At 34.1% G+C, this 16,266-nt stretch overlaps 1 protein-coding gene across 1 annotated transcript; it reads left to right on the forward strand.

Annotated features, from left to right (window-relative positions):
- Nucleotides 1-1,145: 1,145 nt before the first annotated feature.
- LOC130903557 (lysosomal Pro-X carboxypeptidase-like) lies at nt 1,146-3,050 on the forward strand. Its single transcript, XM_057815737.1, has 2 exons — nt 1,146-1,915; nt 2,207-3,050. Exons 1-2 carry the CDS (start codon nt 1,219-1,221, stop codon nt 2,914-2,916), a joined length of 1,407 nt encoding a protein of 468 aa, XP_057671720.1. The 5' UTR covers nt 1,146-1,218; the 3' UTR covers nt 2,917-3,050.
- The last annotated feature ends 13,216 nt before the right edge of the window (nt 3,051-16,266 follow it).

Genomic DNA, 16,266 nt, shown 5'->3' on the forward strand with positions numbered 1-16,266 from the left:
TTTTTCTACACTTGAATAAGCGGTTGATGCGTACAAATTTCATGTTTTGGAGGTACTTCAAACGGAATGTTTTGAAAAACGATAAAACCATATATAGATACAAATATTTATTTTTAAATAACCTTGATTTTAGGTCTCTTCCATTTCAAAATTAGTTTTTTTAATAATTTTCAAAAGAAAGATAAAAATTAACGTTTCGATATGATTTTGGACTGTGAAAATGTTTCCAGTTTCAAAATAGTCAAACTTTTTGGGATCCAAACAAATTTTCAAAGTTTTCTCTCTTTTTCGAATAAAAAATCAACTGCACTTGGAAGCAGTATCTGTCTTTGGTAGTAGACTTAAAACTAGATGGTTTTTCACTTTTTCTTTTTGCCTATTTCCAAATAAATTTCACATTTTCGACTGTTTTCTAAATAAAAAATCAACTTCATTTGAGACTTGAAATACGTTGTATGCAAATCATCTTTAGAAAAAAGTATTAATTCAGTGTCTTTTTACCTAAAATCCATTATTTGAAAGTGGTTACCTATCTTCAGTTCCATGGCAATAACCAGGCCAGGACTGGGAGCTTTTGGGGCCATCGGTGAAGAAACCATCTACCGTTGGGTCTATTTTGGCACTTACGAAGAATATGAAACCCAACTAGGTTTTTATACCGAACATATTCAATGGTTTTATTTTGCAAGTATTTCGAATTGACCAAAAACAAACGACATAAACAAGTTTTTAAATTTGGACTCTTTCCTTGTAAGATAACTAGCTATGAATGTGAAGAATGTGAAGAAATCAAAAATATATCTTTATATTTCTGTACACATTCCATACATTAATGTATTTAATAAATTATAAATAATTTTAAATGTTTATACACTTTTGAGGTTATGTTTATTTGCAAACCAACGTCATTCGTATTCAATGTGTGCAGCTTTGAATTCGCGGTGTAAGTTTAAAATTTATGAACCTCCAGAGCGCGTCATATTCGCATTTATTCTTTGCACTGTTTTAGACCGTGGTTTTAATGTTTTGCTATTTGCTCGACCAAAGTAGCAGTACAAATAACTGTACTGTCTACGATGAAATAACAGTCCAACCTTTTCAATCTAACATTAAAAAAAAAGAAAAATCCGTTACCATAGTTGTTTTACGTTAGAAACCGTTACATTTGTTTAAACTTTACAAAAAGTCAGTTCAAATCTTGTCAGACAAAAAGTTAAAATGTACCTAATAAAGTTTTTACTTTTATTCGCATTTGTGACGTGCGGAATTTGCGAATCGAAATATTCCCTGGAAACGAAATACATCGAAGTACCGTTGGATCATTTTTCCGCGACCCAAACCAAGACGTTCAGGTTGAGATACCTGATTTCGTCGAAATACCACGTCAAAGGAGGTCCAGTATTCGTCTATACCGGAAATGAAGGAAATATAGACACGTTCGCACAAAACACCGGATTCTTATTCGATATAGCACCGACATTCAACGCCCTTTTGGTATTCATCGAACACAGATACTATGGAGAATCCTTACCATTTGGAAACAGCTCATTTTCAACACCAGAAACATTGAGATACCTCACCACCACTCAAGCTTTAGCCGACTACGCTTTCGTCATCGAAGATCTAAGGAAGACATTCTTTGGAACGGTTATTACCAGTGAAACTTATCCTTTCATAGCTTTCGGTGGTTCTTACGGTGGAATGTTGGCTGCTTGGTTGAGGATGAAGTACCCTTATACTGTATTGGGAGCCGTAGCTTCATCAGCACCTATTTGGTACTTCCCCAATCTCACACCGTGCGAAAAGTTTTACGAAAAAGTTACGAAAGTATTCGAGAAATATGGTAAAGAACAATGCGTCAAATCGATTAGACTCGGATGGGAAGTGATCACTAATTTATCAAAAACTAAGCTTGGTGAGTTTTTAACAATAAAATCATTAAATTCCATACCAAGCAAATTACTAGCATTAGCTTTTTTTGTCTTCGGAATGCTTATATAGATCTCGAATTCTAATTCTGGTAAGTTGTTAGTTTTGGTCTAAGAACCCTCGGTAAATCAAGCATTAAGACTGAGGAGATGGTTGATTTGGTGACTGCGCTTCAATACTTTTTGTTTCCCTTTGAGTATTTATTGATTTTTTGACTAAGCTATAACCGTCCAAATAATCTTCTGGTTAATTTATGAATTTCATTGTTTCTTTGTAGGAATGGATTTCATTTCATCATCGTGGCGCCTCTGCAAAAAGCTCCGAACTCCTCTAGACGTCGAACGTTTGCTTGATTGGTTAACTAACGTTTATGTGAAGTTAGCTATGGTGAATTATCATTACCCCACTGAATTTGAGAAGACTTTACCAGCTTATCCTGTCAAAGTTTTTTGCGATAAACTAACAACTTCTTTCTTCAACGACACCAAGAGTTTAATCGAACATTTCAGTCATGCTTTGGAAATCTACACCAACTACACCGGTACCACAAAATGCAATAATATCAACAGTACTTTTGAAGATTTTAAGGAATACGCTTGGGATTATCAAAGTTGTACTGAGCTAGTTAGACCGATATGTTCAACGGAAAAGGATATGTTCATCACGAAACCGTGGAGTTACGAGAGATTTTCTACTGATTGTTTGAAAAAGTTCAATGTTAAAAGCCAAAGACCGAATTGGGCTATTATGGCGTACGGCGGTACTAACCTCAAATATTTCTCGAATATCATTTTCAGTAACGGTTTGTTGGATCCTTGGTCTTGCGGGGGAGTTTTGAATAACATCAGCGATTCCATAGTGGCTGTAAATATCACTGACGCTCCACACCACGTTGATTTGAGAAACTCAGATCCCGCCGATAACAATTATGTGATTGAAGCAAGGAAATTCCACATTGCTACTATCAAACGTTGGTTGAATGTTTAAATGAATTGTTTTTCCACGTTTATCAATAACGTGAATATTTTTGGTATTTATTGAAAGGTAAATTGGTTAATTTTTGGAAACGTCTATTGAAATTATCTGTGTATTAATTTTTTTAATAAATTGTTTGTTTTCGATGTGGTTTTTCACACTAAATGATTAATTTTAATGCCGAAAACTCAAAATTTACCCCAAGTGCGCGTCAAACTTTGTTTTTTTTTTTATTATAGAAATAAATGCTCTGGAAATCAAAATGATCAAGGTGTAGTTCTTCAAATACCAATTGCAGATTATAAAAACCCTTTAGACAATTCCACCCAATTGTAGTCCTACTTGAAACTTGGAAACAAATCATTATTATACCTCGTTAACTCACTACAACTGATTATTTAATTATAAAACGTAAATAGACGAGTGAAATATGAGGGAGTTTGGTTTAAACAGGGTACCAGACGTGAACTGAGCCCGTTTTGTACCCAATTCATCTATTAGAACTTCAGTAATCTTTTATCTGACGCAAATAATCGAACTATCCTTGACGAATCGGTTATTGCCATCCGTTTATTCAGTTTTTTTTGTTTAAAATCTCTCGTAATTTTTGTGCTGCAACTGTATAAGTTTTTACTTACTATACATTCATTAATTGTATATTTAGTACAACGATGTTCAGAATTAACCAGAAGGTGATTTAAATCGAGGATGGGAATCTCTCAGAGAGAGTTTATCGGTTCCAATTTATGCAATAGCCGAATGCAATTTACTGAGAATGTACAAGCTAGAATTCTCATTTATCAGGAGCCTTTTATGAAGCTAGTTATGTCTTCGAGGTATGCTTGCATCCATTCTCTTTAGGGGCTGGTGTATTAACCCCCCGAAGACTGCGCACTAACCATGTTAATTCTCATTTTTTTTTATTAAAGATAATTATAAAGATTACAATGAATTATTATTATTATTGTATTACGAAGAAAATACTAGATTAGACTAGAAAACTGTTTTTTTGGTTATTCAGTTCAGATTATAAAAAATATCATCAATATTGTAACATTTAAAAATGTATATCTAAAAATTTTGACGGTATTTTATTGAAATATTGAATTGAAATATTCATTGGGGGATATAGAAAAATTTTTATTACAACAGTAATTCTGTGGAGTGGCTAACACGTGATCTCTCGAATTTCCGTCGAATATGTATATAAAAGTTATAAACCGTCTTTGGAGACAGTTTCTATTTCATAGTCCTGTAAAGAGAGTGAAAAATATTATTTTGATGGCTAATTGGAAGCTTTATCTTCTGCTTCAACATTATTTCTACAATCAAACTGATTTTGCTCAATCTTTTCGTATATTCAATCAATAACTTCAACCATTTTCTTTCCTAAACACTCATCCTCAAAACATGCGTATGTTTCAACGATGAAGAGGTTCCAGTTTAATCCTTGAATCAGGTGTCTACCTCATTTTATTGGTAATTTTTGATTGGAGAGTCGATTTTAGATCTGAAAACATCCAGTATTCGCTTTGGACTAGATTTGGCAAATGAAGAGGGTCCAATTTAAACCTTGAATCAGGTGTCTACCTCATTTTATTGGTAATTTTTGATGGGAGAGTCGATTTTAGATCTGAAAACATCCAGTATTCGCTTTGGACTAGATTTGGCAAATGAAGAGGGTCCAATTTAAACCTCGAATCAGGTGTTTACCTCATTTTATTGGTAATTTTTGATGGGAGAGTCGTTTTTAGATCTGAAAACTTCCAGTATTCGCTTTGGACTAGATTTGGAAAGTGAAGAGGGTCCAATTTAAACCTTGAATCAGGTGTCTACCTCATTTTATTGGTAATTTTTGATGGGAGAGTCGATTTTAGATCTGAAAACATCCAGTATTCGCTTTGGACTAGATTTGGCAAATGAAGAGGGTCCAATTTAAACCTTGAATCAGGTGTCTACCTCATTTTATTGGTAATTTTTGATTGGAGAGTCGATTTTAGATCTGAAAACATCCAGTATTCGCTTTGGACTAGATTTGGCAAATGAAGAGGGTCCAATTTAAACCTTGAATCAGGTGTTTACCTCATTTTATTGGTAATTTTTGATGGGAGAGTCGTTTTTAGATCTGAAAACTTCCAGTATTCGCTTTGGACTAGATTTGGAAAGTGAAGAGGGTCCAATTTAAACCTTGAATCAGGTGTCTACCTCATTTTATTGGTAATTTTTGATTGGAGAGTCGATTTTAGATCTGAAAACATCCAGTATTCGCTTTGGACTAGATTTGGCAAATGAAGAGGGTCCAATTTAAACCTTGAATCAGGTGTCTACCTCATTTTATTGGTAATTTTTCATTGGAGAGTCGTTTTTAGATCTGAAAACATCCAGTATTCGCTTTGAACCAGATTTAGAAAGCATAGTGGATCCAATTTAATTAAACAGATACCATCCTTAAAACACGCGTCTGTTTCAGTTATGATCACTGATTGGTAATTTCTCAATAGAGCGTAGTTTTTAGATTCAAAAGTAGCCAGTAATCGATCAGGACTTAATTTGGAAAACATGGTGAGTCAAATTAAAAGAATTTGAAAAAAATGTCAATCAAATTTCATCAATAAACATACTATCCTTAGCACAGGCGTCTCTTTCAGCGATTATATCCTTATTTGATTGTTAATTGAGCAGATCTACAAAGAGCCAGATGTCTTTCGAGAACAAATCTAAGCTTTCTAGTTCAACGCAGGCACCATTCGAAACAATATACAAGTACCAAGCAATTTTCAATTTCAGAAACCCTTTCAATGTTATCGATTCAAGGAACAAGATCAGGCGGTTAAATTCCTAGATAACGCAGTTATCTCAAATGCTGCGCCATCTCATAATGACCGTCTGGCTTATCAGAACGGATTCATGATGATCAGCATTTGCTTCAAAAATACGCAGACTTCTTCCAAAGGAAGCACCTTCCTGAAGACTGACCAACAGTTTAATATCGTTTTTAACATCGCAAGAAGTTACTCAGACTTCTTAAGTCTGGAGTGCTCTCTCCAGAAAGACTCCAACTGATTTTCTAATTCCTTAGTGATGTGACATCTCATAAGACCACAGTAAGACTCTGATCCAAGGTATGGAGTCGTTGCTTTTTCTTTGGCATAACTTATCTTTCATTTATTAATATATAGAACCAGTCTTGTTTTTTCAGCGATTTCCTGGTTTAATATCAGTTTTTTACTCAGATGGGTATCACATAAGTCAAACTTAAATAAAGTTTTAGTGACATAACATTTTCACGTGAATTAAGGTATATATTTTCGAAAAGTAATAGCAAAATAAAATAAAAATTTTGCGGTTGATATATCGGTCGTATATGTCACAGATAGTGAGTACATAAAAAGGATAACGGTTATCTCGTTTTAAACCTGAATATTGGATGAAATTAGAACCGTGAAAACACGCCTTTCATAGTATTTCTTTCTACGTGCCATTTGGTATTTGTTATAATCATTCAATTTGTTGTTAATCGATTTCTACTGGACCTCAACTCCGTCCAAATACACTTTTGAACGCGTTTGAAGCAATTGTCGAAGCAGTTTTTCCATTCCGATTGAGGTACCTCCAAAATATATGATTTGAACGCATCAACCCCTTCTTCAGGTGTAGAAAAACGTTAACCTCTTAATTTAGAAACCATTTTGACTTAAAAAAAATTTTTTTTTTGTTTAATTTTAGATCGTTTGTCAGGATCTTTTGGGGCACCGCGATGGAATGTTTTCAGGATTTCTTTTCAACAGCTAAATGTTCCTGCGAGTGCGAAATTGATTGGATTCGAAAAACCAGCTAAACACGGTGGTGATTCGAAGGGTTTTGATCGAAAATGTGCGATTTTATTCTATTTTTTCACCAAAATTCAACTTCAGTATTGACATATCTCAATACTTAATTAACAGCCCTCGTAATTAGAAAAAAAAACAACTAGAATTTTGTAAATTAAATAGTAAACATTTAGATTCATTTAAAACAAAATTTTTCTTGATCTGTTTATCCATTTAACCGACTGGACAATCTGTGTTAGTTATTTTTATTATATGATTCATTTTGAAGGAGTAAAAAAACAAGTAGTTTACAAATTTGGAATTCCTGAACAAGCAGGGATGCTCTTTATCTGCGAAATGTTTTATACCAAATCCCGCGTGCTTAGAATGTACTTTTGAAAAGCAGTCCTAAGCTCACCTTTTCTGCATAAGCGGAGACATATTTTATGTCCTCCATTTCCATAAATTTCTCATGCTGGAGTTTACCATTACCCGGAGAGGTCCTTTAAATTATTTTAATATTGTATGATTTCGCTCGATTTAAATCTGGGACGTAGCCTATTTTTCTTTACTTTGTGTTTAGATTGCTAACCATTAGGTCCATCATCAGATATTCGTTACCTAACCTAACCAAAATTTCATCCCTCTATCTCACAAACATACTACAGAGTGTAACAAAATATTTAAGAATGAACTAATCCTCAGGAATCAGCTTTTAAATACTTGAAAGGTATTTTTCTTAAATTATCTACGGCCAGTGAGGAAACCTCAAAGCTAATAAACGTTTAGCTCAGTCTCAATCCTTTTAGCCTTGGATACTAGAAACCAAAATGAGGCTCCAGGACCTGGATGGATTGCAAAATATTCCTTAAAGTAAATATACCATATCCTTACTTAGATCTGGTGAAAAATACCTTGGAGGCATCTTCAAAGACAAAGATAATCAGATGGTGGGTACATTTGGTGTCTAATACGAGAAACTTCGTTCTCGCATAGAAGAGGAACAAAAAATATTCATTTTTGAAGCTTCTTTCCCTTTTTTTTTGTATAAATTTGTACTCGTAATTTCAATACCCGCCATAAAATTTTAGCTTCTGTTAAACGTACCAACTCGTGATCGTGGTTGTCATGAAGATTAGACAACTCGTGACGGAAGATTAGAATTAGTCAAAGAAAAATGACAGTACAAAGGAATAAGTCAATGTTTGGGCAGTTATCACGCATTATTTGCAGTCCTTGCAAAATGATAAGATTGGCATTAAAAAAACGATTATAGCTGGTTTCGCTATGACAAATATCTTCACGTGAACTTTGTGAGTAAATAGATACGATTGAGGTAATATTTTGATAATAAAATCAACTTGTATCTATTGAAATCTATTGAAAAAAGTCCCCGCAATTACTGATTTCGAATAGAAACCAAGTAAAATTCTATTAAGTGTCATTTGTGACACTAAAAAATCACCGAATACTTCTTTAGAATCTTTCTATTCGCAGTATTTCGAACTCAAACTTATGTTGTGTCAACGTTGTCTGTAATACTTATATGTACATAGATAAATGACAGAGGATGCTTTTTGAATATTTATTAGTTCGAGGTTAGCTATGCGAGATTGAACTTTTTTGCGTATTCTAACGGATTATGGTTGTATAGTATATGAAACGAATTCAACGTTTCTGTTCCATCTAATAAATTTGATGAAATAAAATCAGTACATACAAGAAAAAGTTTTTTCATGTTAGGTCGTTTCTGTTACAAAGCTAAGTTTACTGAATTTCAACAAAAATTTCCAAACTCGCCACTACCAAATCGTTCAAGATGAAAGATGTACCAGAAATTCTTAAAAACGGGCTCCGTTGCCGACGCGCCGCCTTCTAGGCGACCGATATACCGACATACTCCACCGGACTTTGAGAAACGTCGCCGTAAATGCTTTGATAAGAATTAGCATCAATTTTACCATTTTTTTTTCTAGTAATGCAAGTTTTTTGCCTGCCAAAGGCTAGCTCGTGTGGCAGCGACATGTGATAAGCTAAAAAAGCGTCTACCACAACCAGCTTTTCTAAATTCCAGCTGTATCAACCTCCGTTGTACATAATCATCCCTAAATTACAGCTGTATCTAATCTCGGTATACGCAATCTTCGCTAAACTCCAGCTGTACCTAATCTTCATAGTACGCAATCCTTCATTAAATTCCAACTGTATACAATTTTCACTGTACGCAATCTTCACTAAATTCCAGCTGTACACAATCTTTGCTGTACGCAATTCTCACTAGATTTCAGCTGTATACAATTTTTGCTGTACGCAGTTCTCACTAGATTTCAGCTGTATACAATTTTTGCTGTACGCAATCTTCACTAGATTCCAGCTGTATACAATCTTTGCTGTACGCAATTCTCACTAGATTTCAGCTGTATACAATTTTTGCTGTACGCAATCTTCACTAGATTCCAGCTGTATACAATTTTTGCTGTACGCAATCTTCACTAGATTCCAGCTGTATACAATCTTTGCTGTACGCAATTCTCACTAGATTTCAGCTGTATACAATTTTTGCTGTACGCAATCTTCACTAGATTCCAGCTGTATACAATTTTTGCTGTACGCAATCTTCACTAGATTCCAGCTGTATACAATTTTTGCTGTACGCAATCTTCACTAGATTCCAGCTGTATACAATCTTTGCTGTACGCAATTCTCACTAGATTTCAGCTGTATACAATTTTTGCTGTACGCAATCTTCACTAGATTCAAGCTGTATACAATTTTTGCTGTACGCAATCTTCACTAGATTCCAGCTGTATACAATCTTTGCTGTACGCAATTCTCACTAGATTTCAGCTGTATACAATTTTTGCTGTACGCAATCTTCACTAGATTCTAGCTGTACACAATCTTTGCTGTACGCAATTCTCACTAGATTTCAGCTGTATACAATTTTTGCTGTACGCAGTTCTCACTAGATTTCAGCTGTATACAATCTTTGCTGTACGCAATTCTCACTAGATTCCAGCTATATACAATCTTTGCTGTACGCAATCTTCAATAGATTCCAGCTGTACACAATTTTTGCTGTACGCAATCTTCACTAGATTCCAGCTGTATATAATCTTTGCTGTACGCAATTCTCACTAGATTTCAGCTGTATACAATTTTTGCTGTACGCAATCTTCACTAGATTCCAGCTGTATACAATCTTTGCTGTACGCAATTCTCACTAGATTTCAGCTGTATACAATTTTTGCTGTACGCAATCTTCACTAGATTCCAGCTGTATACAATTTTTGCTGTACGCAATCTTCACTAGATTCCAGCTGTATACAATTTTTGCTGTACGCAATCTTCACTAGATTCCAGCTGTATACAATTTTTGCTGTACGCAATCTTCACTAGATTCCAGCTGTATACAATTTTTGCTGTACGCAATCTTCACTAGATTCCAGCTGTATACAATCTTTGCTGTACGCAATTCTCACTAGATTTCAGCTGTATACAATTTTTGCTGTACGCAATCTTCACTAGATTCCAGCTGTATACAATTTTCGCTAAATTCCAGCTGTATCCAATTTTTGCTGCACGAGATTTTCATATTGATAATATATACTGGTTAGACCCAAAAATATTATGTAGAAAGTAGTTAATTCTCTCCGATTCTTGCACCTGTTAAAGGGATGTTAAACAGATTATAACATTTGATATTTTTCACTAAAAGGTCACATTTTGATTGAGGACTACATTTAATTTTAATCCAACATACACACAGGGTCGATTTGTATTGCATTGTTGAGACAATGGATTAAATTAAATTGATCGTGTAAAAAATTGTGGTTTTTCCTGATAGTTGTAGATAAAATATAGTATTCTTTTCGCGAAAAATAGCTATTACTCTTAAAAATGCATTAAATCTTGTAACATGGCATTCGGCTTGTTACGTTTTTCTTCAAATATTTTGAATATTCCTTTGTTCACGTGCCGTGGCTCATTAGTCACTTCTATTTCAATTTTAACATTGTAATTTTCAAAGAAATTTCTTTGTTATCGACCTCCCACTAAAAAAAAGAAGAGAGATTTGCAATTTCATGTTGATGATAGGTTATGAAAAAAGAATTATGTTCTATTCTCTAATCCTAATAATTTTCCAGCTAAATATGCCTCTACATACATCCCTTATCAACAAAGTTATTTCTAAGTTAGTTTATAATTGGAAAGATCTTTTTGGTAGGTTAGGTAACTGACATGTTTAGATTTAAAAAGTCATTTTATTGACGTAGATTCTTTTGGAGTGGGAGGTCGATAACTAATTAATATTTTAAAAAACTGGAATGTTGGAATAATTAAATCAGCAGTGACTACTGTGTCACAATACGGAAAGGTTTCCGCGGTCAGGATGATGAACAAACTAACTAGGTTCAGGTGTTAAATCGTGTTGGAAATTTGAAACGTTTTGCTCTCTCTTTGAAGTCATTATAAATAGGGGGGAGTAGGGTTATTCTTTCATTGATAAGTGATCCGGTTCAGTGGTTTAAATCTTCCCACTTCACGTAATAATTTTTGATTGATTCCAACGCCTCAATCTGCCTATTTCTTGAAATAAAAGCTGAAAAAAATATTAACTTAATATTACTTTATACCCTAGCAATGCATCTTGACTAATTGGATTGTATTCACGATTCAAAGTAAATTAGTTTTTCTTTTATGACCAAAATGCCCTTAATTGGTCTTAAATGTGGTCGTTCACTTTTATTGCTTTTACGTATGTTAGCGTCCGTCATCTTATGTCAATACCATAGATTATTTAAACCGAGGTTACGATCTGTAAATGTTGAAATTCGAAATAATGACTTCAGATACTTGCTCTCTCACTCTATATCTCCTAGTGGGATTTCTAAATAAATTATTTTTATGGAGAAACAGTTAGAAGTACATTCAATTCAAATCCTTAAATATTTATTAGAGGTTTATTGGATCTAGTAACGTTATGTTAGGTTATTGTATTTTCTCTTCGATTCAACTTAATAGTAAATAATAATAATTGCATAATGTGCTGCCTACATTTAGGGGCACCACTCTTTCAATCCTAAATATATCTCGCTAATGCTAAAAGTTTTTATATTTTTTAATTGACTTAATTTGTGTAAATAGACCAAACAAAGTCTAACGTAAATAAAAATTTGATTTTAATTTAATTAAACCAAGAAGTTTTAAGTTTTCTTCTCAAAACGCATGTTTTTGTTAAATGTCATTTACAAGGAATGTTGACAGTACGATTTTTGACGTTTACAGATATGGGCGTACAAAAAAGTTTTTATGTTTTTTTTAATTGACTAAAGTTGTGTAAATGGACCAAATAAAGTCTTACGTGAATAAAAATTTAATCGTAATTTAATTAAACCAAGAAGTTTAAGTTTTCTTCTCAAAACGCACGTTATTGTTAAATGTCATTTACAAGGAATGTTGACAGTGCGATTTTTGACGTTTGCAGACATGGGCGTAGAAAAATAATTTTATCACATTCACTTTCTCAATAATTACGTTATTTGATAAACAAAAAACTATATGTTATCGTGAAATCTATAAACTCAGTTTTTAAGGATGTAATCGGCCGCAAAAGTATTCCAACCACTTTAACCTGTACGAAAAAGGAAAGATTCTACCCTTGTGACTTATTAAAGGAACACTTTCAAAGAGAGAACCGACAAAATGGACTGGCAAGCATAGAAAGATGATAATTGTACCTTGGGGTGGTTTCATTCCATGTTATTAAAACAATGTTTTAACCTGTTGTTATCCGTTCTAGTGGTTTTATTGTTGCGGTGAAGATAATACAGGGTTCGACAAACAACAACATCCACTAAAATTTCAAAACATCTTTATTTTTGGTCTATGTACACACTACACGTGACGACACTTGTTTTGTTTTATAAATGGAGCTGAAAAATCAACTTTCGTATTTAAATCATAAGTCAAATACACAGGATAGATAAAAAACTGAAAAATATTTTGGATTTTCGTATACAAGATACGTCGTTAACCGAATTTTAACAACAATTTCCAAATCTTTCAACAGTGTGGAAGATGTACCAAAAATTCTTGAAAACGGGCTCTGTTGCCGACGCGCCGCCTTCTAGACGACTGATATCTGTAACGACTAACGAAAATATGAAGACAGTGGCGCTGTCGTTGGTTGAACAGCCCGAACTAATATTTAGTGTGGCTATTGGAAGAACTTCAAATATCCTTGGAGTATACCCATAATAAGCTACAATCTTCTCTTGTTTTGGTTTATAAATGGAGCTTAGGAATCAACTCTAGTATTTAGGTCATAATAAGTCAAATATACCGAGTGTTTCAAAGATTCAATTCAATCCATCGCTAGAGCAAGTACTGGAAAATACATATAAAGAAAAAATGCTAAAAAAAAGAAGGAGTAGAAGAAAGGCAAACCAATATTCGGTAGGGTTTGTATTCGAATGCATTTGATATATTAATGCATCTAAATGTTCTTGATTTTAGGTCCCTTCTGTTTTAAAATTATATTTTGATAAAGATTTAGAGAAAATCAAAATTTTATCTTCCAAGAATTATTAAAAAACTAGTTTTAAAACAGAAGAAGAGACCTAAAATCAAGAACGTTCAGATGCATTAATATTTCAAAAGATGTATAAGAAATAAGAAATTAAACAATTCTTGTTTTGAGTTACTAAAATGTTAGATATTAGCTTTGTTCGGGAATTGTTCCGAATCAGTTTAGAACTAATCGCATGCGCACTTTCCAAATAGTGGTTAAATCATTTGAAATATATTTCAATATCACCTTTAACAGACTTCATTTTGTGTAAACACCACAAGGTGTAATTAAAAAAATATTGGTATAATTAGTCGGACTATTCTTAACGGTGAAACTGTTTGTTCAGTACAGTCCAAACATATTAATTATCCAACGTTTTGACATTCGCACGCTACGTTTTTAATCGATTTCCAACTAGCTCAAGATGGACGGGAAAAAATATAGTATTCATCAGAAATTATAATATTTAATAATTTACGTTATAAAAAATGTTGAACCGACACAAACTAAATGGATACGAATATACCAATAAATTTATTGGGGTGTATTCAAAACGTTTCATTGCATTTACCAAATTGAATTCGCATAGAACTCCAGCTCTTTTTGCAAAGAGTTTTTGTTAAAACTTAAATTCTTAGTTGAACTTCTCGTTCCAAAATACAGAAGATTTCGGGAGTTATTTGGCCTTTCTTCACCCATACCTGAAAGATATTATGCACCTCCAAAATAGGTAGACTTTTTCCATGCCTCTCTTATCTGTTATGGTTATGAATATATTGGTTTTTCTTAAGCCTGGAGTGTTTCTTCAGTAAGACTCAATCTAATTCTTCATCCATCCACTCAATTCGGTCATCTCCCGAAGCTCTAGTCCAAAATATGGCTTATAAGTAACTTTGTTTTCCTTAGTAATTATTTTCAATCCAAAGCAAGCGTAAACGTGTACTGAATGGCCTTCAATGTCTTCATAATTGCATGGCTATCGAAGTGAATGTAAAAGTGTTTTCTGGAGAGGTTTCTAACCAAATATTCCCGAGCTGTTTATAGCTAGTTACTGATTTTCTTAGTGGTATGTTCCGATAATACCCAAACCAGTATCTTCGAATCATTTGCACATTTAGAGCTTGCGGGGATCTTTATTTATACACGAGAATGTTGTAGCGGGTTTTCCAATAAGAGGTGTTATTTTGATATTCAAAGAAAAATGCCATTTTTTGAGATAAATGATCGGATGTTTATTTCATTATAAAGAGGAAGGTATGCCGTTAATAATGGAACACAACATCAGCCAAATGGCCGCCACGACTGAGCTTACAGGACCATATCTTTTTCATGAAATTTTCCGTAACCAAATTGCAAAGTGGCTCCCCTATGTCCTCGATAGCCTCACGAATTCCATCTTTGAGGTCTTGAATCGATGCTGGACTGTTGGCGTAGACTTTATCTTTCACGTGGCCCCAAAGGAAAAAGTCGCAAGGTGTTAAATCACAAGATCTCGGTGGCCAATTGTGATCACCTCTTCGAGAGATAACATGGTCCGAAAATTTTTCCCGTAAAAGATCGATGGTTTCGTTGCTTGTGTGGCACGTAGCGCCGTCTTGTTGAAAGTAAACGTTGTCCAAATCAATACCAGCCAATTTCGGCCATAAAAATCATTAATCATCTCTCGATAGCGCAATCCATTCACCGTAACTGTTGCTCCAGCCTCAATTTCGAAAAAGTAGGGTCCAATGACACCGCCAGACCATAAACCGCACCAAACAGTCACGCGTTGAGGATGGAGAGGATTTTCAACAATAACTCTTGGGTTTTCCGAGCCCCAGATTCGACAATTTTGTTTATTGACGTAACCACCAAAGTGGAAATGGGCCTCATCACTTATTGATGAAATTCCGGATCATTTTCATGCATTTCAAGGATCCAATCAGCAAAGACACGACGTTGTTGATGATCGGCCGGCTTGAGTTCTTGTGTTAACTGAACTTTATAGGCCTTAAGACCCAAATCTTTATGCAAAATACGGTGTAATGACGTTTGTGGAATGGCTAATTCCAAAGAACGTCGAGGAATGGACAAACCTGGGTTTTCTTCAACATTTTGGGCTACAGCAGCAATATTCTCAGTTGTTCTTGAGCGACGTGCACGGGTTTTATTCTTCACATCACTAACTTGTCCCAACAGCTCAAATTTTTCCACCAATTTCTGTATTGCGGTCCGAGAAGGTGCTTCACGTCGACCCAAAAATGTTTTAGTTTTACGAACCGTTTCTGCCAAACTTTCACCATTTTTATAGTGAATTTTAATAATTTCAATGCGTTGTTGAAGCGTGTATCGTTCCATTTTCATTAATGTTTCTACTTGTCAAATGTCAAAAAATGACAGCTTCAAAAGTGACATTTACCGAAATAGCGGGCTGTTCAAAATAACACCAACTCTTTATATAAAATTATGCCTTATGAAACGCATCGACAATTATTTTTTCATTAAGTCGAGGCACACGTCGTGCGCATGAGCTGTTCCACTGTGAAACTGTTGAAGGTTAAAGTAATAAAGTTATTTTCTGATTAAATATTCCAGATAACTTTGAAAACAGCTATTATTCGATGAGGTTAATAATTGGAAATAAGCTTTAGAAATATCCTTCATAAAACACCCTATATATAGGTTAACTTTAATAAAATTACGTTGTAAACCAAACTTTTAACTTTCTTGAAAGAAGAAGAAACTATTATAAGCGTTCTCAGACGACACCCGTGAAATATGGCGGCATAATCTTGCCTAAATATACCCACATATTTATAAGGTCGCTCCTCTGTCATTCTTGAAGTTTAAATTGGATTTTATAATATATGTAGTACGTTCTCGGTTATTTTACATCCAAGGAGTATTTCTTGGGAGTGTTCAGAATTCATATTTTCGCAATGGAATTATTCCACAAGATAGAAAGGAATAGAAAGATTTGAAAAGGAGAAAAATGAAAAA

Source organism: Diorhabda carinulata, chromosome 2 (genome assembly GCF_026250575.1).
Source record: "Diorhabda carinulata isolate Delta chromosome 2, icDioCari1.1, whole genome shotgun sequence".
Classification (NCBI taxonomy): Eukaryota; Metazoa; Arthropoda; class Insecta; order Coleoptera; family Chrysomelidae; genus Diorhabda; species Diorhabda carinulata.